Source organism: Delphinus delphis, chromosome 1 (assembly GCF_949987515.2).
Source record: "Delphinus delphis chromosome 1, mDelDel1.2, whole genome shotgun sequence".
In the NCBI taxonomy this organism is placed as follows: Eukaryota; Metazoa; Chordata; class Mammalia; order Artiodactyla; family Delphinidae; genus Delphinus; species Delphinus delphis.
Window position 1 is genome coordinate 125,393,277 of NC_082683.1, and position 27,689 is coordinate 125,420,965.

Here is a 27,689-nt window from a genome sequence, read left to right on the forward strand (position 1 = left end):
GCAAAATGGAAGAAAAAGGGTATATGGTGAAAGTAAATCTCCCTCCCATCCCAGAATCTCAGTTTTTCTTCTTAGGGGAAATCACTGTCAGTAATTTCTTATATATTCTTCTAGAAATATTCAACATATGTACAAATATATGGATATGGCCTTTTTGTTTTTAAGGAAATAAGAACGTACTATACCATCTATTCTATGCCTTGCCCAATTTCTAAATATTTACTGTAAAATATAAAATGTATATGTTTTATGGTAAAATATATAACAGATATGCTCAGTTTTATAATATTAAAGTGAACATATATGGTAACCTCCACTCAGGTCAAAAAAAAAAAAAAAATAAGAACATTGCCAGGACCCTAGAAGCCCTCTGTGTGTGCCTCTCCAATCATCACCCTCTCTCCTCTCAAAGACTACCTGACTTTGGAATAACTTTTTCCATGTATTTCTTTTTTCTTTACTACCTACATATGCATTCTTGAAAAACATAGTTGACTTTTGCCTATATTTAAACTTATGAATAGCATCATACGGCTTCTAACTTTCTATGTCTTATTTTGTTCAACTTCAAGATGTGAAATTCATCCATATTGTTGTGTTCAGCTGTTTGACAGAGAAGGAAGAACATGCCACATTGTAAACAGAATCTCTGAATGGTAGAAGTGATTTTTAAAACAAACATTTTTCTGTATTCCTATATTTTATGTAACGTATATTACTTCTGTTAATACAAGAGAAATTCCAATAAACGTTACTAAGACAAATTCCCGGCTAAAACTCAGCATGACCCACCTCTGTATCTCTTTGATGTCTATTCCTTAAAAGGAGCATTCTGGTATTTTCAATGCCTAAAGAACACAGTTCCTAAAGAAAACATTCAACTTTAATTACATATCAATGTAAGATCTTAGAGTGATGACTTTTCCTAAAGATCTCAAATTGGTTTTATATATATTACCCAATTTATCCTCACGCTATAGTTGTTAAGAATTTAAGGCATGTGTTTTGAATCACATTAACTAATAGTCAGGTTAAATGAAAACTATCATCATACAAAGCCAAACACCATAAAACTCATACTGGAAATTTCATCTTCTTCTTTTTTTTTTTTTTTTTTTTTTTTTGCTGTATGCGGGCCTCTCACTGTTGTGGCCTCTCCCGTTGGGGAGCACAGGCTCCAAACGCACAGGCCCAGTGGCCATGGCTCACGGGCCCAGCCCCTCTGCAGCATGCGGGATCTTCCCAGACCGGGGCACGAACCCGTGTCCCCCGCATCGGCAGGCAGACTCTCAACCACTGTGCCACCAGGGAAGCCCCTGGAAATTTCATCTTCTGACTCAGCCTAATGCGTAAGTAAGATTTGGCTTAAAGTTTGCCTGCCCTCAAATCCAGGATACTCTAAAGAATAAAAATAAAGAGTAGAGAATCTGGGCATAAATCAATACCAAAAATCTCAAGATACACTTCAAGCATATCTGAGCTCTCTCCAATCTGTTTAAACTAAAATCCTTAATTTTATATATAAAACTGAACCACTTTGCTGTACACCAGAAACTAACACAACACTGTAAGTCAACTGTACTTCAATAATGAAAAAACATCCTTAAGATTATCCTGAAGAGACATTGCAAACCAGTCCTTTGATAACTAAGCTATTCCATGATGACCACCATGAAAATGGCTGTGGAGAAATAACTTCCCACTTGGCACACACAAGCCACCGTACACAGAGGTATAGTCAATGTAAGGTGGTAATAGGTTACAAATGAACTAACCACCAAAACAAGCAAGACCTTTGAACCACAGACTTTCTAGAGTAGGAAAGATGTGCGAATATGTAGAAAAGCAGGGTACCACTTATTAAACAACTCAAAAAGTAATTACAGTGATCATGTGCCTTCAGCATTTTTTCATAAGTATCTACTGCTCCCGTCTTTTAACATGTCATTTGCAAACCCAAGCTTTCCACCTTTGTAAGGTGCCATCTTTTCATTAGATATGTGCCTTTTTTCTTCCTCATGAGAATCAACTGTAATCATATTGTCAGAATTTCAGCATTTATAATCCATCATGTAACATGAATCATCTTTCAAAGTCTTACCACACGAGATCATGTGGCTTTTCATTTTTAAAATATTTCCTGATGAAGTAACACGATGTGGCCTGAATCCCTGGACCCCAGCTCCACAGAGATGGGTCCAGCTCCTGGGCTGGAGGAAGGAATCAGCTGGAAGAGCAGAACCACAGCCTAGTGGAAGCAAGTCCTGTCTTCCTTCTGTCGTTGTGCAATTACATGGGCATTTTTGCAGAGGAGGAGTTAGGAGGAGATACATAAACCAGTACCAGAGATTCCTCCAAGGCAGAAGAATGGGAACACACTGTCTTTGCAAACTCTTTGAGACAGGTTTTCCTCAAGTCTAGACCATTTCTAGCTATGCTCAGCATTAGTTATGACATCTACAATGACATGGCCCTCTAACAGTCATATATGTGAAAAATAAGCAAGGGGAGTGGTATTTTGTCTTCCAAGTTCTGCATTTAACCTTGAATTGATCCTGTTCCTCCCCAAAGACTCTGTGCATATCTAGAATCTAACAGGTCAACAGATCAATATCTCAAAGGCAAATGTGTCAAGTTGCTTCAATAACATCATTCCCTGAAAGGTGACTCCTGAATCCTAATATACAAAAAAGTTGGAAAAAAGGAATGGGAAAATGAAGTTTCCAACTTATTTTCAAATAAAATAATTCTCCTGCCAATAAACATCATCCCTCAAGTAATATACATACAGGATGTCCCACAAGTCTTAGTGCAGTAACTTAGAAGTATAAATGCTCCAAATGTATAATAAAATATGATTTGAAAGTTAATTATATAAATTTCTTTCTAAAATACTTAGCAAAACATGAACTTTATGATTCAAAATACAAAAAATGGAATAACTATAAAAGAAATTTAAATTAATTTTGTAAATGATATTTATTAAGTTTGTTGCATTTATAGTCCTAAAGTTTACAACTACACTAAGACTTCTGAGAGATCTTAGAAGTCACCTTCCTTAATGTTACACTTCTTCTAGCGCTCTTTCAATGAAAATGGGTTTCATTCTAATCTCACTAGAGAGAAATGTCAATCTAAGGACTGCCTAGCCACAGATAAACTTTTCTGTTATTTTTGTTAAACAGCTCTTAAATAGAAATAAACAAGTATTTGAGATGCTACTTTGGTAAAGCAGAGTGCCCTGGATACCCAAATTTTCCATCACTCCAAGAAATTCTCACCAACCTGAAATGTAGCACAGGGAACTACCCCTGTAGAGTCATACGAATAATTGAAACCCAAAAGGTGACTCTTCCTTAACCTTCCCCATGGTTGCTATTAACGTGCCACAGAGAACAAGCTAGGAATCTTCCACTTGGTATAAAATTTCCTAAGGCCAGCCTCTGATAAAGGCAGATCACCAGAGGAAATGCAGGGTGTTCCCTGTCCACAAAATTTCTAATAAATGGTTCTCAAACTGGACATTAGGTGTTCATCAGGACAACCTGGGGAGACTATTTAAATGCTTATTTCTGGGCTCTAGTCCAGACTTATTAAACTAAGTTCTGAAGTTAGGGCCCAGACATATGCATTTTAAAAGTCCCCCAAGTGGTTCTGGTGCACACTAAAGTTTGAGAAGCACCGTCTAGCATACAATTACACACCACCACTGATTTGGGTTTGAGTACCACATTCCTACCGTGTTAAGGTCTTAGGATGCTTTATACCACTTGAGGGAAACTGCTACATTGGCGGTCCCCAGTGAATCATGATCCCTGGTATTCATGCCTTTGTGTAATTCCTCTCATAATGATTTGGCCACATGACTAGACTTAGCCATTGGGACATTAAGGCATGATGCAAGCAGAGGCTTGATTAGCACTTGCACAATGAAGATTGTCTTGGAATGCTCCTTTTGGAAGCCAGCAACCATGCCATAAAGAAGCTTAGGATAGACTACTGAATGGTGAGATGCCATGTGGAAAAAGTCTCCGAAGGATGAGAAACTATCTTGTACATTTCAGTTCCAGCACAGCTCCCAGCTGAATGAAGCCACCCAAGTGACCCCAGGTATACCACAGGAGAATTCCCAACTGAGCCCAGGTAATACACAGAATTGTGAGAAACCATTTTTAAGGAACTAAGTTTGGTGATGGTTGTTATAAAGCAATAGATAACTAAGACACAACTACTTCAGGTTTTTTAAAAATGTGTCATGTGATATAATCTCTAAAACTGCTACTGTTAATAGCTAACACTTTATTGCATACTTACTATGCAAATTATTCCAAGTGCATCACATGTATTAACTTATTTATGACATAGGTTCTGTCACCTCCATTTTGCAGATCAAAAAAATGAAGCTTTAGGAGATCAAGAAATGTCTTCAAGGCCACATAGTTAGTGTCAAGCCATAGAATTATAACAGTCATTCCAAACATTATATCCTATGATCATCCTTGCCAGGTACTGTAGGATTTTCACTGAACTCTCTGCCATTCTTTATCTATATTCTTATTTCTTCTAATTCAGACATTTGAGTATAGATAGATCTTTTGCTTGTACTACACTTCACTAGGCTCTGAAGAGAGCCTACGATTCCTGATGCACACATCACAGTTGCTAGGTGCTAGTGCTTTGGCTGCCTAGCAACAGATGTTTCTTTATTCCAGTCAGGTGTGAAGAGCAAGCCCTGTCTTCCAACAATAAACGACACAGTGATTTCTCATTGCTTTGTCATTGATTAAAAAAAAAAAAAACAACTATAATCATAAAGGCACACAATTAAGCCTGGAATAAATCTATTCAATCCTCCTGCTTTCACACAGTAACATTCAAACAATCAAAACTACTCATCCTCTAAATGTCTGCAAGGAGACATCAACCAGGACCAAGTTTATCCATTAAGAAGGACTTCTTAACTCTAAGAGTTTTAGACACTGTATTACAGTGCCAGAAATGTACAATTAGAATGTGTGCATTTTATGTTACGTAAATTATACATCAATAAAGTTATTTAAAGTTAAAAAAGAAGGACATTCTCATACCAATAACTTGCAAGATGGGAAAAGAAGATTTCAGTGGCTGCTTAAAGCATTCTAAAGTCTTCGCCTTTGGAAAAATTTGGACAGAGTGCACAAGTTTAAATTTTATTAATAAAATTTAGAGTTAAGTACATATGCTAAAATTTAGGCAGAACCAATTTAAAAATATACACTCTATAACAGAGGTCAGGAAACTTTTTCTGTAAAGGGTCAGACTTTAGGTTTTAGTCTTTTGAAGTTTTACTGTATCTGTCACAACTACTCAACCCTACTACTGTAGCAATAAAAGCAGCCATAGATAATACATAAATGAGTATGGCTGTGTTCCAGTAAAACTTTATTTATGAAACCAGGCAGATGACCCGACTTAGCCCAATGGCTATAGTCTGCTGATCCCCTGATCTAGGACTTTCAAACTAGCAGATAAACAAAAGAGAAAGAGGGCAATAAAGAAAAATTTGTCCATCCAACAGAAGGTGGAAAGGGGTGGGGGTTTAAGAGCAGGGGAAAATAATGAAAAAAAAACTTTAAGAAAGATGAAGAAATCCAAATCAGTTATCACAATAAATGGCAATGGGTTAAATTCAACTATTCTAAGACTACTAGATTGGATTGAAAAAGCAAAATTCCTTAAATAGGAATGAAACAAAATTCAGTCATAGTGATTATAAGATATATATTATAAGCAAAAGGCTTAAAAAAATTGGGAAAAGACATGCCTCCCTTTAAGGTAAACAACAAAAAACAATTACTGGAACTAAAGTGTAAGGAGCAAAAAGATAATCACACACAACAAAGCCTCAGGACATACAAAGCAAAAGCAGTCCAAATTAAAGGGAGAAATGACAAATTCATAATAATAGATAATTTTAATGTGGAAGAATTTAACAAAGTTTTTTTCAGAAGCTGATTATCCAAACAGACAAAAAAAAAAAATTCAGTCTGGACAACAGGTTTGAATCAATAGCTATTTACATGTAAAGGGAGAACGATGCAACAATATCCTTCCTTTCAAACACACAGGAATTTTTTTTTAATGAGCCATGAGTTAAGTCACAAAGGACATCAACAAATTTCAAAGAAATATCCATCATAGAGACCATATTCTCTGACAATGTTCAGACACTAAAGACTCCTAAATAACACATGGGCTAAAAGAAAAATTATGAAGAGTACAAAATATTTTTTAAAGTATGACAATGAAACAAATACTGTTCCTGTAATCAGTTTGTAATCTAGTAGAGGAAAAAGACAATGATCACTCAAAAATTAATATATATTATGCATTGTAGCTATAAATATATATGTACATATATATATATATATACGCACATACATACTAATTATACAATATATAATAGCAAAGCGTACTAAGGGCTATAAAAGAAAAGCACAGCATGCCAAGAGAACATGTCATTTGGGGTTTTTCTGAGAAAAATTACATTTTGGGGGCTGGGGGAAGGAGGAGGGGATGCACATCCCAGGCAAAGGGAAGAGCATGTAAAAAGGCCCTCAGGAGAGAAGGAACAAGGGGTATTAGAGAACTGAAAGGCAGGCAGCAGTGCTGGAGTGCAGGAGCAAGGGACAGAGTAACCTGAAACAAATGGAAATAAATTGCACCTAGGAAAAGGAGATTCTTGAAATATAAAAATAGGATAAAAGAAACAAGAACTGTTTTAGTCAAATTAAACATCTTTAAAAATATAAAAAGCATTATTCCCATTTAACTGGAAAAGTTCTAAGGAAGTATTCTAAATTTACAATTCTCAATAATTTGTTATTCATCTCTTAACTGCCATTACCTTGTCCAGAACAGCAGTCATTTCTCCAGGTCCCATCTTAAACCATAAGTATGTTAAGATTTTTTAAAGTATTAAAATCACCCTTCATACTTATCAAGAACATCTTTCCACAATCAATTGACCTCAGTATTCATGGAATGGCACAAATAATTCCAGCTGTAGAATCAAACAGCCCTGGATTTCAAGATGTTACCTATCCCTTCTAATTCTTAGATTCCACATCTGTAAAATGGGGTTAATAATCAAATTTGATGATGGGGATTTATAGGGTCTAAGTGATAATGTATGAATGAAGAATGGTATAAACGAAGACAAACTTGGTGCAAATCTCAACCGCACCACTTAAGAGCTGTGTGACTTTGAGCAAGTTACTTAACATCTCACTGCCTAGGTTTCCTCCTCTGTGGCATATGTTTCAAACAGTACCTACCTTTACAGTTTTAAGAATTAAATAATTCATGTAAAGTACTTATCACTCCATAAATAAGAACTGCAATTAGTAATAAAATTTTTTATTGTTGTTCTATACTTAAGAAAAGTACTTTCCAACAGTCTCATTAACAAGATTTGAGACCTTCTTCCACTCTGCCCTCAGTCAAGTCATTAAAACTGACAATCCCAGGGACTCTCATTTTCCTCTAAGGGTTATTGGACATTGGAACATATTAACAGGTAAACTTTCATTATTTCTAAAAAATTTTTTCAGTAGCGTAATGCGCAACTACTTCGTTAGGACCATTAAATGTAATCCTTCCTGAAGATTGGGATTCTTTTGTAGAACTAACAGAACTCTTGAGATTCCTTTTAAGTCAATAAATTAGTGATTTCATTTAAAGTTCCCACAACTTGCAAATTCATTAGATATTTTTACTGCCTATAATTCTGCATTTCAAAATGCATGCCAAGTTCCATAAAAAATCAGGGTCTTATATGTAGTTCAATGTACTTGGTGCATCTGTTATAAATTAGCTTCAACTCCTTCAGATAGAATAAAACAATCACAAAACTCCAAAACTGACATTCTAAGCAAAACTGGGCCACTCCAAGAATTTTTACTGAAATTGAGTTAGATTTACAATGTTAAATCCAATCTCTTTATTTATAATTAACATACAATCTATATTAGTTTCAGGTGTACAGCAATTCGACCTTATGAAATAATCACCACAATAAAACCAGTTATCATCCGACACCATACAAAGCTGTTACAGTATTACTGACTATATTCCCTACATGTACATTACAACCTCCTGACTTATTTATTTTATAGCTATAAATTTGTACCTTTTAATCCCCTTCACCTATTTTGCCCATACCCCTATGCCCCTCCCCTCTGGTAACCACCAGTTTGTTCTCTGAATCTATGAGTCTGTTTCTCTTTTGTTTATTTGTTTTTTAGATTCTACATGTAAGTCAAATCATATGTAAATCCAATCTCTCTACACCAAAAAATGTCACGGCTCTTCCATAGTATCCCAGAAGCTGAATTACTTGAAGGAAATCCAATACAAAAAAGCTGGGAACTTAACCAATTCAATCCGCCCAAATTCAGGGGGGTTCCACAGGGTGGACTGTCTCTTCTAGGGCTCTTGGTCTACCTAGCATCAAAACTACCATTCAGCGTGGAAATTAACACTCTGAAAGAGGTTCTGAGTAAGAATAGCTCAATTTTTAAAAGTGAGGAACTTGATAAATATGATCTTGCTGAAGATCTAGTCCTGTTTCAGTTAGTGTATCAGAGACCATTCTGGCATTAAATTTACAAACTGGCTAACATTCTAATAAGTAATTTGCTTCCTATTTAGTTAAATGTAAACAGACAACCTCCAAACTGTCTCTATATATCTTTTAAACATCTAAAATTGCTTTGAAATAGCCTCCGTGAAAATAGAAATGTTACAGCCAAAACACAACATTGAGATACAGAATATAACTTTCTTTTATAAGAATTTTCAATACAGTTCCACAGAATAATAGAATATCTGGGTTTAAAGGCTGAGAGGAAACTTTTTAAACCATCGTGACTCATTGTACTGAGGAGGAAACTAAAATCATACAATGCAGTAAAATCGTTTAATGCAGAAATCTGTTATAAGAAAGGAAAATTTCCAACAAAACTTCAGGGTTCTAATACTTCAAAAGGCTAATTTTTTTGGCCATTACAAGCGCAAAAGCAGCTCTCCCAGATTTGGCTACCACCTCCTGCCCAGTGCCAACTGTAATGGATGATCAGAATAGGTAATTGCTGATAGCTGCTGAATCGACTAGATGGAAGCAATGATCCCATTTCATGGGCTTAAGTTAGACCCAGACTTTAAGAAAAATAAAATATTTTGTTCCTTACACACTAATAGGGATTTTCTTTCTCTCTGTGGATGACGGATTTTGTAGTATTTTAAACTATTGCTTTGTTTCTAAGGAGTCATTCACCTTTAGTTAAAAATTAACAGATAATGATATTGGTAGTAGTAGTGGTAGTAGTAATAGAGCAGTAATCATAATAGTAATAATGTCTAACACTTATGTAGCACTTAAGTAAGTGCTGGGCACTGCTTAGGACATTAATCTCTACATTTAATCATTTAGTTATCTAATCATTACATTAAGTGCATTTGAACCTTACAATTACCTTGTGAAGAAGGTATACTATTATTCTCATCTTATAGATGAGGAAACATGGTACAAAGAGGTTAAGTAATTTATCCAATATCCTCATGGCTAGTAAGTAGCGGAGCCAGAATACAAACCTACACAGCCTGATTTCAGAGGAAAAATAATTCATTTCATCAATGGAATTAAACTAACTACATATAAATAATACTAAGGACATCAAAAACAAACACATTGCATAATTTTTAAGTTCGAAAAAAAACAGAAAAATTCACCTTGTTTTTCTTCCCTTTTAAAACCTGAGTCCCCAAATGACAAAATATATTTCAATCTACATATGTAAAAAGACTGCAAATATCCTAGTATATCCTATTATTTTCTTCCACCATCTATTCCACAAACTAAGCTCTTTTTTTCTAGCTCTCTTAGAAGTCAGAAGTGAATCACCGCATCCATGTAAATTAACTAAAGGACTAAGAATTAAGGCCGCCTACATCCACATGACATTATCATTTGTGCCAAGAAATTATTACCCACAAAGATAAAGCTGTAAATCATTAAATAACTTCATTGTTCACTTCAGGAACCTCCCAAAAGTCCATTTATCTCAACAATAGTCTATTCAAACAGTTCACAATATTCCCTCAACTGGGCAAATAACTCACTCATCAAACAAAATACTTTTAAGACTTGGTTAAAATCCTTGCCTCACTGTTTCTACTAACTCTAAACTATTATATCATAAATGTTGCCCCATTTCAATCATATCACCGCATTGACAGACCTACCTTACATATCTCAAGGTCACACCTGAAATTCTACAATATCTGCCCGTGACCTCTCCATTGTGAAGTCCACTAAGACTCCATCCAGGTGTGATCTCCTTACTGTAGTAGGCAGTAAACTCAGTCTTGCTTAATCAACAAGCCATTCAGGTCTTCTTTGGGGGAGTGGACAATCAACAGAAGGTAACACTCCCTGTTCCATTTCAGCTGCTCTCTTCATAACTCCTTTTTAAAAAATCTCTTCTTCTAGACCACAGGTGAAATTAAATATACCAGGAAATCAGATCATTATAGAAAAAGAAACATAAACCAGCAATTGAAAGGGGGCCAAGTAAAGCTAATAATAAATTCAACATGAAACTTCAAACTATATTTAATTGTAACCACAGTTTAAGCTGAATTGGGTTAACTACACATTTCAGAATGGTTTTAAAGCATCCCTAAAATTGAGGTTTAAAAAGAAACAAGGAAAAAATGCCCTGAAATGTCAAAGTTTAAATAAAGTATTCTGCCATCTGATTAGATTTAACAAAAATTTCTTATACTTTAACTCATATGCCTCTACTGTTACATGTCAAATATGGGTATATGAAATATAGTTTTAATCTTTAAAGACTAAAAATTATTTAAACCCATATAATATTTAGAAAACGAAATTTTTAAAAATCCATTCATTCATCTATTATTTAGCATATTCTAGTTTTTTAAGGATGATCTTTTAAATTATACCCCATCTCATTTCCAAAAGGATTTGGGATGGCTGACAAAAATACATTGAGCAGACTAAAACAAACAGATGAAGGAAAATGAAGAAAAAATGTACAAACTCTCTCTCTCTCTCTCTCTCTCTCTCTCTCTCTCACACACACACACACACACACACACACACACACACCAGTCAAAGAACTTTGTTTCAGATACAGAGAACCAAAAGAAGTTTCTATAGCTTTCTCAGAAAGGGCATACTGCAGATATGGTAGATATTGTTCTAGATTAGGAGTGCTGTTTAAGTGAATTAAGTGAATCACAGTCATGTGGTTGGGAGGACAGGAGGCAGAGTAAGTCAAGGAATCAAGACCAGTAACAGGACCAGTAACAAGACCAGTAAGCATGACCATAATCAGCAACCCAAGGAACACCTTTTAGAAATGCTCAGATACAAACAGAAAGATACAGATTCAGATAGATTTTGCCCTCATATTATGTCACCTTTATTCATGTGCCTTCAAAAAAAATGAATGAAAATATTAAAATTATACTTTAATTTCTATATATAAAATATATCAAGAAAAAACAAACATTAACAAAATAAGCTCCTATTAGCAAAATGTATTGGCTATATTGTATTCAACACAGCACTTACCTTCGCTGATGGCATGGGGCTTAACAATGCAACAAGTAGTACAGCTGGTAAATTTAGCAGTGTTTGCTGGCCCACAAACTCCACTCGAAGGAAAAAATAACTCCATTTCCTAAAGACAGAAAGAAATGACTTTGGCACATGTAATCTTGTTACAAATCTGTAAAACAACTCAGGAAATGTGCACAGAACACTATTATCCAGGTACTTCAGAGAGGAGCTAAGGCAGAGGATATGGGGGAAGTGTCTGCCTCAGGAAGGCCCCAGAGGGTCCTGCTCCATTACAATCTCTTCTCAAACTCCTAGAATATTTACGTGAGAGGAGAACTATGCAATTACTTTTAAAGTTTCACAACATAAATTCTTTTCTTCAAATTTTCTAAAAATGCTTTTTACAAAGACTAACTGAACCTTGTTTTAAGTCTTAAAAGAACATATAAAGAAGTATTAAAGCAATGACAATATGTATCATTCTGTCTCAGGATTAAAGCTGAGAATGTCTTAACATATTTTGAATATTGGAAGTAATCAATACAAAGTTCTTATTTTACCCAAAGCATCAGTTTATGAGACACAGGTCCAATTTTAAACTTTTCATTAAAATATGTAAAATTCAATTAAAAATTAAGAAATCTTTATAGAAACAGATTAGTATTCAAGAATCAGAGCTACAGTTAAAACTAATTAACTACATATAGTGCTAAAGTCAAATCACATGAACCTTATTTTATAACCAGATTCAGGCTGTGCTATTTGCTTTGCACATAGTTCATTAAAATAACCACCCAGCAATTTGAACTAGCCACAAAGATGGCCACACTAATCAGTAAACTATTTAGACATATGCTTTCCTGCTTCTAAGCTTTTACTAGTATTATTTCTATTCCCTACAAAGCCCTCTGTTCCAAAGAACCATACCAACGTGTAAAGGGTCACTTTAAATATTATCTCCCCCAGGAGCCCCTTTTGATGCACCCCAATCAGTACACTGTACTCCTCCAAAGTTGTGGTTATTTTGGTAATTGCCCCCCATGAATTATAAATTTGAAGAAAAGAATTAACTTGCATAGCCGTGTAGGTCCTTTAGCGTCTAAAACAAATAGCTCAAAGTAAATACTCACTTTTCACTGAATTTAAAAATTGAAAGATCGTAGGATGTGTTAGTGTACCACACTGGTGTTCATTAAAAAAAAAAAAAAAAACGATCTCGGGAAGATGAGGAAAGGTTCAAGTAGTAGCGTATATACTTGAGTGATTCTGGGGTTAATGACACTTTAGAATTAAAATGTTCCATTCCTTAGACAAGTATCTTTCTATCGTATTGCTGCCTTTGCTTATTACTCTTCTTGATCAGTAACAGCAACTACCGCTTGTAGTCCTGTACCAGATGCTTTGATTACATGTTCTCGGAGAACGTGTAAGGTACAGGTGAAAACTCAGATACCTACAGGGTCCTGGTAGGTAATCAATGAGTGAATGAAGTAAACCTGGTGTGACAAGAAGGCAGGGTAGAGGGTTGCAAACTGGAAAGGGCCTGTCCCGTCTACAGTTCCCCTTTCTCTGCTTCCTTTGCAACAAAACTCCTCAAAAGAGATGTCTTTATTCTGTCTTTACTTCTTCTCTTCCATTTCCTCTTAAACTTACAACTAATTAGGCTTTCATTCCACAAAGGCTATTCATGAAAATCTCTAATCACCTCCACGTTGCCAAGTACCCTGGATAATTCTCAGACCTCACCTTACCTGACCCAACAGCATTTGACACAATTGATCCCTACGTCCTGGAATGCTTTCATCACCTGGTTTTCTTCCCACTGCTCCTTTTCAGTCTCCTTTGATGACTTTCTCCCCTTTGGAGACCCCTAAGTACTAGAGAGGGGTCTAGTACTATCTATTGTCACTATTCTACCTATTGTCACTCTCTTGTTGAGGCCCTCAAGTCCCATGGCTTTAAATGCTACCTGTATCCTGATGTCTCCTACATTTTAACCTCCAGCCCAACCTCCTCCCTAAACTCCACATCCATATCTACCACTTACAGACATTTCATATTTAAAACATCCAAAACAGACTTCGAATTTCCACTGTCTCACATAAATCTGTTCACTCCCACCCTTTTCCTTACCCTTCAATTGCACAAGCCAAAAATAAATAACAAAAACAAAGAACACAGTGGTTCTTGATTCCTCTCTACCTGTCCAATCTATCAGGAAATTCTTTAAAATATAACGAGAATCCAACCACCTACCTCCACATCTGTCACTTTGGTCCATGTGACATGCCACCACCATCTCTCCCTTTAATACCTGCACTAACCTCCTAACTGATCTCCCAGTCCAACTTTTCCCACAAGTACCCCTACCCTGCCTGGTCTATTATTAACACAGCAGTCAGAATGAAACTAATAAAAACAGATCATGTCACTCCTCTGCACAGAACCCTCTACGGCCTCCTATCTCATTCAGAATGAATTTCAAAGTCCTAGATATCCTAAAAGGCCTTATGTGACCTGGGCCCTGGCTATATCTGACCTAATCTCCAGCTATTTCCATGAATCACATCTCTGCCCCAGCATCACTGGCCTCACCTCCTCACTGTTCCTTGAACATAGCAAATATGCTCTCACCTCAGAGTTTTTGCATGTATTGTTCCCTTACTTGCTGGAACACTCTTTCCCCTAGACATTTGCTTGGATTTCTCCCTCACTTCCTTCTGATCGCTCCTCAAACCAGATATTATAAGGACTTTCTATATGCTATATTTAATAACATTCAACACCTCTACTCCACACACAATCCTGGTCTTTTTCTATATCCTTCCCCTGCTGTATTTTCTTCAGAGCAATTACTAATAGACATCAGAGTTATAGGTCTATTTATTTACTATCTGACATGCCCCCCATCAGAAAAGCTATAAGCTCCATGAGTCAGGACTTTGCGTTTTTCACAGTAGCTTCTCAATAAATAGTTTGGAATGACTGAAATTCAGAAACATTTTATTTAACATATGTAGAATTTATATGGACACAGACACTCCGAAAGATTAAGAAACAAGCCCTTGCAAGTTGGCAAGTGGCAAAGTGATGATTCAAATCCAGGTCATACTGATTCCGAAGTCCTGAACTTTTTCTATCACCTTTCTTTCAGACGTAAAAAGCTATGCTAGAGGGGAGACCTTCAAGATGGCAGAGGAGTAAGACGTGGAGATCACCGTCCTACCCACAAATACATTAGAAATACATCTACATGTGGAACATGGGGTTTGCTTTCTGCATCTAATTTGTTTCTGATTTTCTGCTTATCTTAGTTTAGTATTTACAGTTTATTACCATTGGTAGATTTGTTTATTGATTTGGTTGCTCTCTTCCTGTGTTTTTTTTTAATATATAGATATATATACATTTTTCCTTTTTCTCTTTTTGTGACTGTACATGTATATGCTTCTTTGTGTGATTATGTCTGTATAGTTTTGCATTTACCATTTGTCCTAGGGTTCTGTCTGTCCTTTTTTTTTAGTATAGTTTTTAGTGCTTGTTATCATTGGTGGATCTCTTTTTTGCTTTGGGTGCTCTGCTCTTTCTTTTTTTTTTTTTGCTTTCTTTTTTTTTTTCTTTGCGGTACGCAGGCCTCTCACTGCTGTGGCCTCTCCCGTTGCGGAGCACAGGCCCCGGACACGCAGGCTCAGCAGCCATGGTTCACAGGCCCAGGCGCTCCGCAGCAAGTGGGATCTTCCCAGCTCGGGGCACGAACCCATGTCCCCTGCATCGGCAGACGGACTCTCAACCACTGCGCCACCAGGGAAGCCCTTTTTGCTTTCTATTTAAATTACTTAATTTTTTAAATTCTTACTAATTATTTTTATTTTTCATAATTATTTCTTATTTTAATAACTTTTATTTTATTATTATTTTTCTTTCTTTCTTTCTGTTTTTCTCCCTTTTCTTCTGAGCCATGTGGCTGACAGGGTCTTAATGCTCCAGCCAGGTGTCAGGCCTGTGCCTCTGAGGTGGGAAAGCCAAGTTCAGGACATTGATCCACCAGAGACCTGCCGGCTCCACATAATATCAAATGGCAAAAGCTCTCCCAGAGACCTCCATCTCAACGCTAAGACCCAGCACCACTCAACGACCAGCAAGCTACAGGGCTGGATACCCTATGCCAAACAACTAGCAAGACAGGAACACAACAGAGAACACAACCCATTAGCAGAGAGGCTGGCTAAAATCATAATAAGGTCACAAACACCCGAAAACACACCACCGGATGTGGTCCTGCCTACTAGAGAGACAAAATCCAGCCTCATACACCGGAACACAGGCACTAGTCCCCTCCACCAGGAAACCTACACAACCCACTAAACTAACCCTAGCCAATGGGGAAAGACACCCAAAACAACAAGAACTACAAACCTGCAGCCTGAGAAAAGGAGACCCCCAAACATAGTAAGATAAGCAAAATGAGAAGACACAGAAACACACAGCAGATGAAGGAGCAAAGTAAAAACCCAGCAGACCAAACAAATAGGAAATAGGCAGTCTACCAGAAAAAGAATTCAGACTAATGATAAAAAAAGATGATCCAAAACTTGGAAATAGAATGGGGAAAATACAATAAACGTTTAACAAGGACCTAGAAGAACTAAAGAGCAAACAAACAATGATGAACAACACAATAAATGAAATGAAAAATTCTGTAGAAGGAAGCAATAGCAGAATAACTGAGGCAGAGGAACGGATAAGTGACCTAGAAGATAAAATATGGGAAATAACTGCCACAGAGCAGAATAAAGAAAAAAGAATGAAAAGAATTGAGCACAGTCTTAGAGACCTCTGGGACAACATTAAACGCACCAACACTCGAATTATAGGAGGCCCAGAAGAAGAAGAGAAAAAGAAAGGGACTGGGAAAATATTTGAAGAGATTACAGTTGAAAACTTCCCTAATACGGGAAAGGAAATGGTTAATCAAGTTCAGGAAGCGCAGAGAGTCCCAACAGGATTAATTCAAGGATAAACACGCCAAGACACATATTAATCAAACTATCAAAAATTAAGTACAAAGAAAAAATATTAACAGCAGCAAGGGAAAAACAACAAATAACATACAAGGGAATCTCCATAAGGTTAACAGCTGATCTTTCAGCAGAAACTCTGCAAGCCAGATTGGAGGGGCAGGACATATTTAAAGTGATGAAATGGAAAAACCTACAACCAAGATTGCTCTACCCAGCAAGGATCTCATCCAGATTTGACGGCGAAATAAAAACCTTTAGAGACAAGCAAAAGCTAAGAGAATTCAGCACCAACAAACCAGCTTTACAACAAATGCTAAAGGAACTTCCCTAGGCAGGAAACACAAGAGAAGGAAAAGACCTACAATAACAAACCCAAAACAATTAAGAAAATGGTAATAGGAAACAATTAAGAAAATGGTAATAATTAAGAAAATGGTAATTAAGAAAATTAAGAAACAATTAAGAAAATGGTAATAGGAATATACATTTAAGAAAATGGTAATTTTCTTAATGGTAATAGGAATATACATATTACCAAAACAATTAAGAAAATGGTAATAGGAATATTACCAAAACAATTAAGAAAATGGTAATAGGAATATACATATCAATAACTACCTTAAATGTAAATGGACTAAATGCTCCCGAAAGACAAAGACTGGCTGACTGGGTACAAAAACAAGACCCATATATATGTTGTCTACAAGAGACCCACTTCAGACCTAGGGACACATACAGACTGAAAGGGAGGGGATGGAAAAAGATATTCCATGGAAATGGAAATCAAAAGAAAGCTGGAGTAGCAATTCTCATATCAGACAAAATACACTTTAAAATGAAGAGTAAGACTATTACAAGAGAAAAAGAAGCAAACTACATAATGATCAAGGGATCAATCCAAGAAGAAGATATAACAATTGTAAATATTTATGCGCCCAACATAGGAGCACCTCAATACGTAAGGCAAATACTGACAGCCATAAAAGGGGAAATCGACAGTAACACAATCATACTAGGGGACTTTAACACCCCATTTTCACCAATGGACAGATCATCCAAAATGAAAATAAATATGGAAACACAAGCATTAAATGACACATTAAACAAGATGGACTTAATTGATACTGATAGGACATTTCATCCAAAAACAACAGAATACACTTTCTTCTCAAGTGCTCACGGAACATTCTCCAGGATAGATCACATCTTGGGTCACAAATCAAGCCTTGGTAAATTTAAGAAAATTCAAATTGTATCAAGTATCTTTTCTGATCACAATGCTATGAGACTAGATATCAATTACAGGAAAACATCTGTAAAAAATACAAACACATGGAAGTTAAACAACACACTACTTAATAACCAAGAGATCACTGAAGAAATCAAAGAGGAAATCAAAAAATACCTAGAGGGCTTCCCTGGTGGTGCAGTGGTTGAGAGTCCACCTGCCGACGCAGGGGACACGGGTTCGTGCCCCGGTCCGGGAAGATCCCACATGCCGCAGAGTGGCTAGGCCCGTGAGCCATGGCTGCTGAGCCTGCGCTCCGCAACGGGAGAGGCCACAAAGGTGAGAGGCTCGTGTACCACAAAAAAAAAAAAAAAAAAAAAAAAAAACCTAGAAACAAATGACAATGAAAACACAATGACCCAAAACCTATGGGATGCAGCAAATGCAGTTCTAAGACGGAAGTTTATAACAATATAATCCTACCTCAAGAAACAAGAAACATCTCAAATAAACAACCTCACTTTACACCTAAAGCAATTAGAGAAAGAAGAACAAAAAAACCCAAAGACAACAGAAGGAAATAAATCATAAAGGTCACATCAGAAATAAATGAAAAAGAAATGAAGGAAACAATAGCAAAGATCAATAAAACTAAAAGCTGGTTCTTTGAGAAGATAAACAGAATTGATAAACCATTAGCCAGACTCATCAAGAAAAAAAGGGAGAAGAAACAAATCAATAGAATTAGAAATGAAAAAGGAGAAGTAACAACTGACACTGCAGAAATACAAAGGATCATGAGAGATTACTACAAGCAAATCTATGCCAATAAAATGGAAAACCTGGAAGAAATAGAATTCTTAGAAAAGCACAACCTTCTGAGACTGACCCAGAAAGAAATAGAAAATATAAACAAAACAATCACGAGCACTGAAATTGAGACTGTGATTAAAAATCTTCCAACAAACTAAAGCCCAGGACCAGATGGCTTCACAGGCGAATTCTATCAAACATTTAGAGAACTAAAACCTATTCTTCTCAAACACTTGCAAAATATAGCAGAGGGAGGAACACTCCCAAACTCACTCTACGAGGCCACCATCTCCCTGATACCAAAACCAGACAAAATGTCTCAAACAAAGAAAACGACAGGCCAATATCACTGATGAACATAGATGCAAAAATCCTCCCCAAAACACTAGCAAACAGAATCCAACAGCACATTAAAAGGATCATGCACCATGATCAACTGGGGTTTATACCAGGATGCAAGGGTTCTTCAGTATACGCAAATCAATCGATGTGATAAATCATACTAACAAATTGAAGGAGAAAAAAAATATCATCTCAAGAGATGCAGATAAAGCTTCCAACAAAATTCAACACCCATTTATGATAAAAGCCCTCCAGAAAGGAGGCATAGAGGGAACCTACCTCAACATAATAAAGGCCATAGATAACAAACACACAGCCAACATTGTTCTCAATTGTGAAAAACTGAAAGCATTTCCACTAAGATCAGGAACAAGACAAGGTTGCCCACTCTCACCACTATTATTCCACATAGTTTTGGAAGTTTTAGTCACAGCAATCAGAGAAGAAAAATAAGTAAAAGTAATCTAAATTGGAAAAGAAGAAGTAAAGCTGTCACTGTTTGCAGATGACATGATACTATACACAGAGAATCCTAAAGATGCCACCAGAAAACTGCTAGAGCTAATCAATGAATTTGGTAAAGTAGCAGGACACAAAATTAATGCACAGAAATGTCTTGAATTCCTATACACTGATGATGAAAAAATCTAAAAATCTAAAAGAGAAATTAAGGAAACACTCCCGTTTACCATTGCAACAAAAAGAATAAAATACCTAGGAATAAACCTACCTAAGGAGACAAAAGACCTTTATGCAGAAAACTATAAGACACTCATGAAAGAAATCAAAGATGATATCAACAAATGGAGAGATATACCAGGCTTGTGCAAGTTTCCTGATGGGAGGGACTGGTGGTGGGTAAAGCTGACTGTTTCTCTGGTGGGCAGAGCTCAGTAAAACTTTAATCCACTTAACTGCTGATGGGTGGGGCTGGGTTCCCTCCCTGTCGGTTGTTCGGCCTGAGGCAACCCAACACTGGAGCCTACCTGGGCTCTTCGGTGGGGGTAATGGCAGACTCTGGGAGGGCTCATGCCAAGGAGTACTTCTCAGAACTTCTGCTGCCAGTGTCCTTGTCCCCATGGTGAGCCACAAAACCACCACCCCCTGCCTCTGCAGGAGACCCTCCAACACTAGCAGGTAGGTCTGGTTCAGTCTCCCCTGGGGTCACTGCTCCTTCCCCTGGGTCCCAACGTGCTCACTACTGTGTGTATGCCCTCCAAGAGTGGAGTCTCTGTTTCCCCCAGTCCTGTCAAAGTCCTGCCATCAAATCCCACTAACCTTCAAAGTCTGATTCTCTAGGAATTCCTCCTCCCATTGCCAGAGCCCCAGGTTGGGAAGCCTGACATGGGGCTCAGAACCTTCACTCCAGTGGGTGGACTTCTGTGGTATAAGTGTTCTCTAGTCTGTGAGTCACCCACGCAGCAGTTATTGGATTTGATTTTACTGTGATTGCGCCTCTCCTACTGTCTCACTGTGGCTTCTCCTTTGTCTTTGGATGTGGGGTATCTTTTTTGGTGAGTTCCAGTTCTCAATGATTGTCCAGCAGCTAGTTGTGATTCTGGTGTTCTCACAAGATGGAGTGAGAGCACGTCCTACTCCACCATCTTGGTTCAGGACCTGTTTTGGTTCTTTCACTTGAGTTTATTTTTTTAAGTTTCAATGAAAAACTTTGCTAGGATTTTGACTGGAATTGCACTGAACTTATAGATCAACTTGGAAAGAATTGACATCTTTACGATACTGAATCTTCCCATACATGAACATGTATATATGTTCATTTATTTCTTTTCTTACTGCCTAAAATAAAATTTATAGTTTTCTTGAAAAAGATCTCCCACATCTTTTGTTAGGTTCATCTTAGGTGTCATATAGTTTTTCACCATTGAATGGAAATCTTTTAACTCTGTATAAAATAGATAATTAATGAGAACCTAGTATAGCACAGGGAACTCTACTCAATGCTCTGTGGTGACCTAAGTGGGAAGGAAATCCAAAACATAGGGGATATATATATACATATAGCTGATTCACTTTGCTTTACAGTAGAAACGAACACAACATTTTACAGCAACTATACTCCAATAAAAAGTAGAAAAAAATGGGAATCTTTTAAAATTTTATTTTCTAATTGGTTATTTCACATATATCAAGAATACTAATGATTTTTATATATTGATATATGCAGTATAACATATAGATTTGGGAAGCACCATGAAAATGAAACAATAATATCAATATATAACATCTATTAAATACCATATTCCAGGCACTATGCCAAGCACTTAAATAATTTCACTTAATCCTTAGAAGATCACTATGATGTACTTACAACTATTACCTCATATTACAGACCAGGAGACTGAGAGCAATAATAGTAGTAGACAAGGGAACAAAGCCTGTACAACACCAACACTACCAAAGGATAGGTGAAGGGAAAAAATGCCAGTTAATAAGACATAAGGGCCGGAGGGGGAAAATGGCAGAAGAGTAAGACGCAGAGATCACTTTCCTCCCCACAGATACATCAGAAATACATCTACACGTGGAACAACTCCTACAACACACCTACTGAACGCTGGTAGAAGACCTCAGACCTCCCAAAAGGCAAGAAACTCCCCCATGTACCTGGGTAGGGCAAAAGAAAAAAGAATAAACAGAGACAAAAGAATCGGGACGGGACCTGCACCAGTGGGAGGGAGCCGTGAAGGAGGAAATGTGTCCACACACTAGAAGCCCCTTAGCGGGCAGAGACTGCGGGTGGCAGAGGGGGGCAGCTTCAGAGCCGCGGAGGACAGCGCAGCAACAGGGGTGCAGAGGGCAAAGCGGAGAGATTTCCGCACAAAGGATCGGTGCCAACCAGCACTCACCAGCCCGAGAGGCTTGTCTGCTCACCCGCCGGGGTGGGCGGGGCTGGGAGCTGAGGCTCGGCTTCAGTTGGAGCGCAGGAAGAGGACTGCTGGCGTGAACACAGCCTGAAGGGGTTACTGCACCACGGCTAGCCGGGAGGGAGTCCCGGAAAAAGTCTGCACCTGCCGAAGAGGCAAGAGACTTTTTCTTCCCTCTTTGTTTCCTGGTGCAGGAGGAGAGGGGATTAAGGGCGCCGCTTAAAGAAGCTCCAGAGACAGACACGAGCCACGGCTAAAAGCGCGGACTCCAGAGACGGGCATGAGACGCTAAGGCTGCTGCTGCCGCCACCAAGAAGCCTGTGTGCGAGCACAGGTCACTATCCCCACCTCCCTTACGGGGAGCCTGTGCAGCCAGCCACTGCCAGGGTCCTGGGATCCAGGGACAACTTCCCCGGGAGAACGCACGTGGGACCTCAGGCTGGTGCAACGTCATGCTGGCCTCTGCCACCGCAGGCTCGCCCCGCACTCCATACCCCTCCCTCCCCCCGGCCTGACTGAACCAGAGTCCCCGAATCAGCGGCTCCTTTAACCCCGTCCTAAGCAGATGCCCTCCGGTGACCTACACGCAGAGGCAGGTCCAAATCCAAAGCTGAACCCGGGAGCTGTGCGAACAAAGAAGAGAAAAGGAAATCTCTCCCAGCAGACTCAGAAGCAGCAGATTAAATCTCCACAATCAACTTGATGTACCCTGCATCTGTGGAATACCTGAATAGAAAACGAATCATCACAAATTGAGGAGGTGGACTTTGAGAGCAAGATTTATGATTTTTTCCCCTTTTCCTCTTTCTGTGAGGGTGTATGTGTATGCTTCTGTGTGAGATTTTGTCTGTATAGCTTTGCTTCCACCATTTGTCCTAGGGTTCAATCCGTCCGTATTTTTTTTTCTTACTTTTTAAAAAAATTTTTTCTTAATAATTATTGTTTTATTTTAATAACTTTATTTTATTTTACCTTATGTTATTTTATTTTCCTTTATCCTCTTTCTTTCTTTCTACTTTTTCTCCCTTTTATTCTGAGCCATGTGGATGAAAGGCTCTTGGTGCTGCAGCCAGGAGTCAGTGCTGTGCCTCTGAGGTGGGAGAGCCAACTTCAAGACACTGGTCCACAAGAGACCTCCCAGCTCCATGTAATATCAAGTGGTGAAAATGTCCCAGAGACCTCCATCTCAACACCAACACCCAGCTTCACTCAACGACCAGCAAACTACAGTGCTGGACACCCTATGCCAAACAACTAGCAAGACAGGAACACAACCCCACCCATTAGCAGAGAGGCTGCCTAAAATCACAGTAAGTCCACAGACACCCCATAACACATCACCAGACGTGGACCTGCCCAGCAGAAAGGCAAGATCCAGCCTCATCCACCAGAACACAGGCACTAGACCCCTCCACCAGGAAGCCTGCACAACCCACTGAACCAACCTTAGCCACTGGGGACAGACACCAAAAACAACGGGAACTACGAACATGCAGCCTGCAAACAGGAGACCCCAAACACAGTAAGATAAGCAAAATGAGAAGACAGAAAAACACATAGCAGATGAAGGAGCAAGATAAAAACCCACCAGACCTAACAAATGAAGAGGAAATAGGCAGTCTACCTGAAAAAGAATTCAGAATAATGATAGTGAAGATGATCCAAAATCTTGGAAATAGAATAGACAAAATGCAAGAAACATTTAACAAGGAACTGAAACAACTGAAGATGAAACAAGCAACGATGAAGAAAACAATAAATGAAATTAAAAATACTCTAGAAGGGATCAATAGCAGAATAACTGAGGCAGAAGAACGGATAAGTAACCTGGAAGATAAAGTAGTGGAAATACCTACTGCAGAGCAGAATAAAGAAAAAAGAATGAAATGAATTGAGGACAGTCTCAGAGACCTCTGAGACAACATTAAATACACCAACATTAAAATTATAGGGGTCCCAGAAGAAGAAGAAAAACAGAAAGGGTCTGAGAAAATATTTGAAGAGATTATAGTAAAAAACGTCCCTAAAATGGGAAAGGAAGCCATCAATCAAGTCCAGGAAGCACAGAGAGTCCCAGACAGGATAAATCCAAGGAGAAACTTGCCAAGACACATACTAACCAAACTATCAAAAATTAAATACAAAGAAAAAATATTAAAAGCAGCAAGGGAAAAGCAACAAATAACATACAAGGGAATGTGCATAAGGTTAAAAGCTGATCTTTCAGCAGAAACTCTGCAAGCCAGAAGGGACTGCCAGGACATATTTAAAGTGATGAAAGGGGAAAACGTACAACCAAGATTACTCTACCCAGCAAGGATCTCATTCAGATTTGATGGAGAAATTAAAACCTTTACAGACAAACAAAAGCTGAAAGAGTACAGCACCACCAAACCAGTTTTACAACAAATGCTAAAGAATCTTCTCTAGGCAAGAAACACAAGAGAAGGAAAAGATCTATAATAAAAAACCCAAAACAATTAAAGTGGGAATAGGAACATACATATCGATAATTACCTTAAATGTAAATGGATTAAATGTTCCCACCAAAAGACACAGACTGGCTGAATGGATACAAAAACAAGACCCATATATATGCTGTCTACATGAGACCCACTTCAGACCTAGAGACACATACAGACTGAAAGTGAGGGGATGGAAAAAGATATTCCATGTGAATGAAAACCAAAAGAAAGCTGGAGTAGCAATTCTCATATCAGACAAAATAGACTTTAAAACACAGACTATTAGAAGAGACAAAGAAGGACACTACATAATGATCAAGGGATCGATCCAAGAAGAAGATATAACAATTGTAAATATTTATGCACCCAACATAGGAGCACCTCAATACATAAGGCAAATACTAACAGACATAAAAGGGGAAATCAACAGTAACACATTCATAGTAGGGGACATTAACACCCCACTTTCACCAATGGAAAGATCATCCAAAATGAAAATAAATAAGGAAACACAAGCTTTAAATGATACATTAAACAACATGGACTTAATTGATACTTATAGGACATTCCATCCAAAAACAACAGAATACACATTTTTCTCTAGTGCTCATGGAAAATTCTCCAGGATAGATCATATCTTGGGTCACAAATCAAGCCTAGGTAGATTTAATAAAATTGAAATTGTATCAAGTACCTTTTCCGACCAAAATGCTATGAGACTAGATATCAATTACAGGAAAACTTCTGCAAAAAATACAAACACATGGAGGCTAAACAATACACTACTTAATAACTAAGTGATCACTGAAGAAATCAAAGAGGAAATCAAAAAATACCTAGAAACAAATGACAATGGAGACACGACAACCCAAAACCTATGGGATGCAGCAAAAGCAGTTCTAAGAGGGAAGTTTATAGCAATACAATCCTACCTTAAGAAACATTAAACATCTCGAATATACAACCTAACCTTGCACCTAAAGCAATAGAGAAACAAGAACAAAAAACCCCCAAAGTTAGAAGAAGGAAAGAAATCACAAAGATCAGATCAGAAATAAATGAAAATGAAGGAAATGATAGCAAAGATCAATAAAACTAAAAGCTGGTTCTTTGAGAAGATAAACAAAATTGATAAACCATTAGCCAGACCCATCAAGAAAAAAAGGGAGAAGACTCAAATCAATAAAATTAGAAATGAAAAAGGAGAAGTAATAACTGACACTGCAGAAATACAAAAGATCATGAGAGATTACTACAAGCAAATCTATGCCAATAAAATGGACAACCTGGAAGAAATGGACAACTTCTTAGAAATGCACAACGTGCCAAGACTGAATCAGGAAGAAACAGAAAATATGAACAGACCAATCACAAGCACTGAAATTGAAACTGTGATTAAAAATCTTCCAACAAACAAAAGCCCAGGACCAGATGGCTTCACAGGCGAATTCTTTCAAACATTTAGAGAAGAGCTAACACCTAACCTTCTCAAACTCTTCCGAAATATAGCAGAGGGAGGAACACTCCCAAACTCATTCTATGAGGCCACCATCACCCTGATACAAAAACAGACAAGGATGTCACAAACAAATAAAACTACAGGCCAGTATCACTGATGAACATAGATGCAAAAATTCTCCCCAAAATACTAGCAAACATAATCCAACAGCACATTAAAAGGATCATACACCATGATCAATTGGGGTTTATTCCAGGAATGCAAGGATTCTTCAATATACACAAATCAATCAATGTGATACACCATTATTAACAAATTGAAGGGGAAAAACCATATGGTCATCTCAGTAGATGCAGAGAAAGCTTTCGACAAAATTCAACACCCATTTATGATAAAAACTCTCCAGAAAGTAGGCATAGAGGGAACCTTCCTCAACATAATAAAGGCCATATATGACAAGCCCATAGCCAACATCATCCTCAATGGTGAAAAACTGAAAGCATTTCCACTAAGATCAGGAACAAGACAAGGTTGCCCACTCTCACCACTCTTATTCAACATAGTTTTGGAAGTTTTAGCCACAGCAATCAGAGAAGAAAAGGAAATAAAAGGAATCCAAATCGGAAAAAAAGAAGTAAAGCTGTCACTGTTTGCAGATGACATGATACTATACATAGAGAATCCTAAAGATGCTACCAGAAAACTACTAGAGCTAATCAATGAATTTGGTAAAGTAGCAGGATACAAAATTAATGCACAGAAATCTCTGGCATTCCTATACACTAATGATGAAAAATCTGAAAGTGAACTCAAGAAAACACTCCCATTTACCATTGCAACAAAAAGAATAAAATATCTAGGAATAAACCTACATAAGGAGACAAAAGACCTGTATGCATAAAATTATAAGACACTGATGAAAGAAATTAAAGATGATACAAATAGATGGAGAGATATACCATGTTTTTGGATTGGAAGAATCAACATTGTGAAAATGACTATACTACCCAAAGCAATCTACAGATTCAATGCAATCTCTATCAAACTACCACTGGCATTTTTCACAGAACTAGAACAAAGAATTTCACAATTTGTATGGAAACACAAAAGACCCCGGATAGCCAAAGCAATCTTGAGAATGAAAAACGGAGCTGGAGGAATCAGGCTCCCTGACTTCAGACTATACTACAAACCTACAGTAATCAAGACGGTATGGTAGTGGCATAAAAACAGAAAGACAGATCAATGGAACAGGATAGAAAGCCCAGAGATAAACCCACACACATATGGTCACCTTATCTTTGATAAAGGAGGCAGGAATGTACAGTGGAGAAAGGACAGCCTCTTCAATAAGTGGTGCTGGGAAAACTGGACAGGTACATGTAAAAGTATGAGATTAGATCACTCCCTAACACCATACACAAAAATAAGCTCAAAATGGATTAAAGTCCTATATGTAAGGCCAGAAACTATCAAACTCTTAGAGGAAAACATAGGCAGAACACTCTATGACATAAATCACAGCAAGATCCTTTTTGACCCACCTCCTAGAGAAACCATAAATAAGATGAAAAGACAACCCTCAGAATGGGAGCAAATATTTGCAAATGAATCAACTGACAAAGGATTAATCTCCAAAATTTACAAGCACCTCATGCAGCTCAATATCAAAAAAACAAACAACCCAATCCAAAAATGGGCAGAAGACCTAAATAGACATTTCTCCAAAGAAGATATACAGACTGCCAACAAACACATGAAAGAATGTTCAACATCATTAATCATTAGAGAAATGCAGATCAAAACTACAATGAGATATCAACTCACACCAGTCAGAATAGCCA

At 37.6% G+C, this 27,689-nt stretch overlaps 1 protein-coding gene across 3 annotated transcripts in view; it reads right to left on the reverse strand.

Annotated features, from left to right (window-relative positions):
• Nucleotides 1-27,689, reverse strand: part of NME7 (NME/NM23 family member 7) — a 263,043-nt gene that overhangs the window by 170,957 nt on the left and 64,397 nt on the right. For all 3 annotated transcript variants that reach the window (XM_060033650.2, XM_060033658.2, XM_060033644.2), the window contains one exon: nt 11,645-11,753. In XM_060033650.2, coding sequence (XP_059889633.1) covers nt 11,645-11,753 — 109 coding nt within the window. The remainder of the gene's footprint in view (nt 1-11,644; nt 11,754-27,689) is intronic.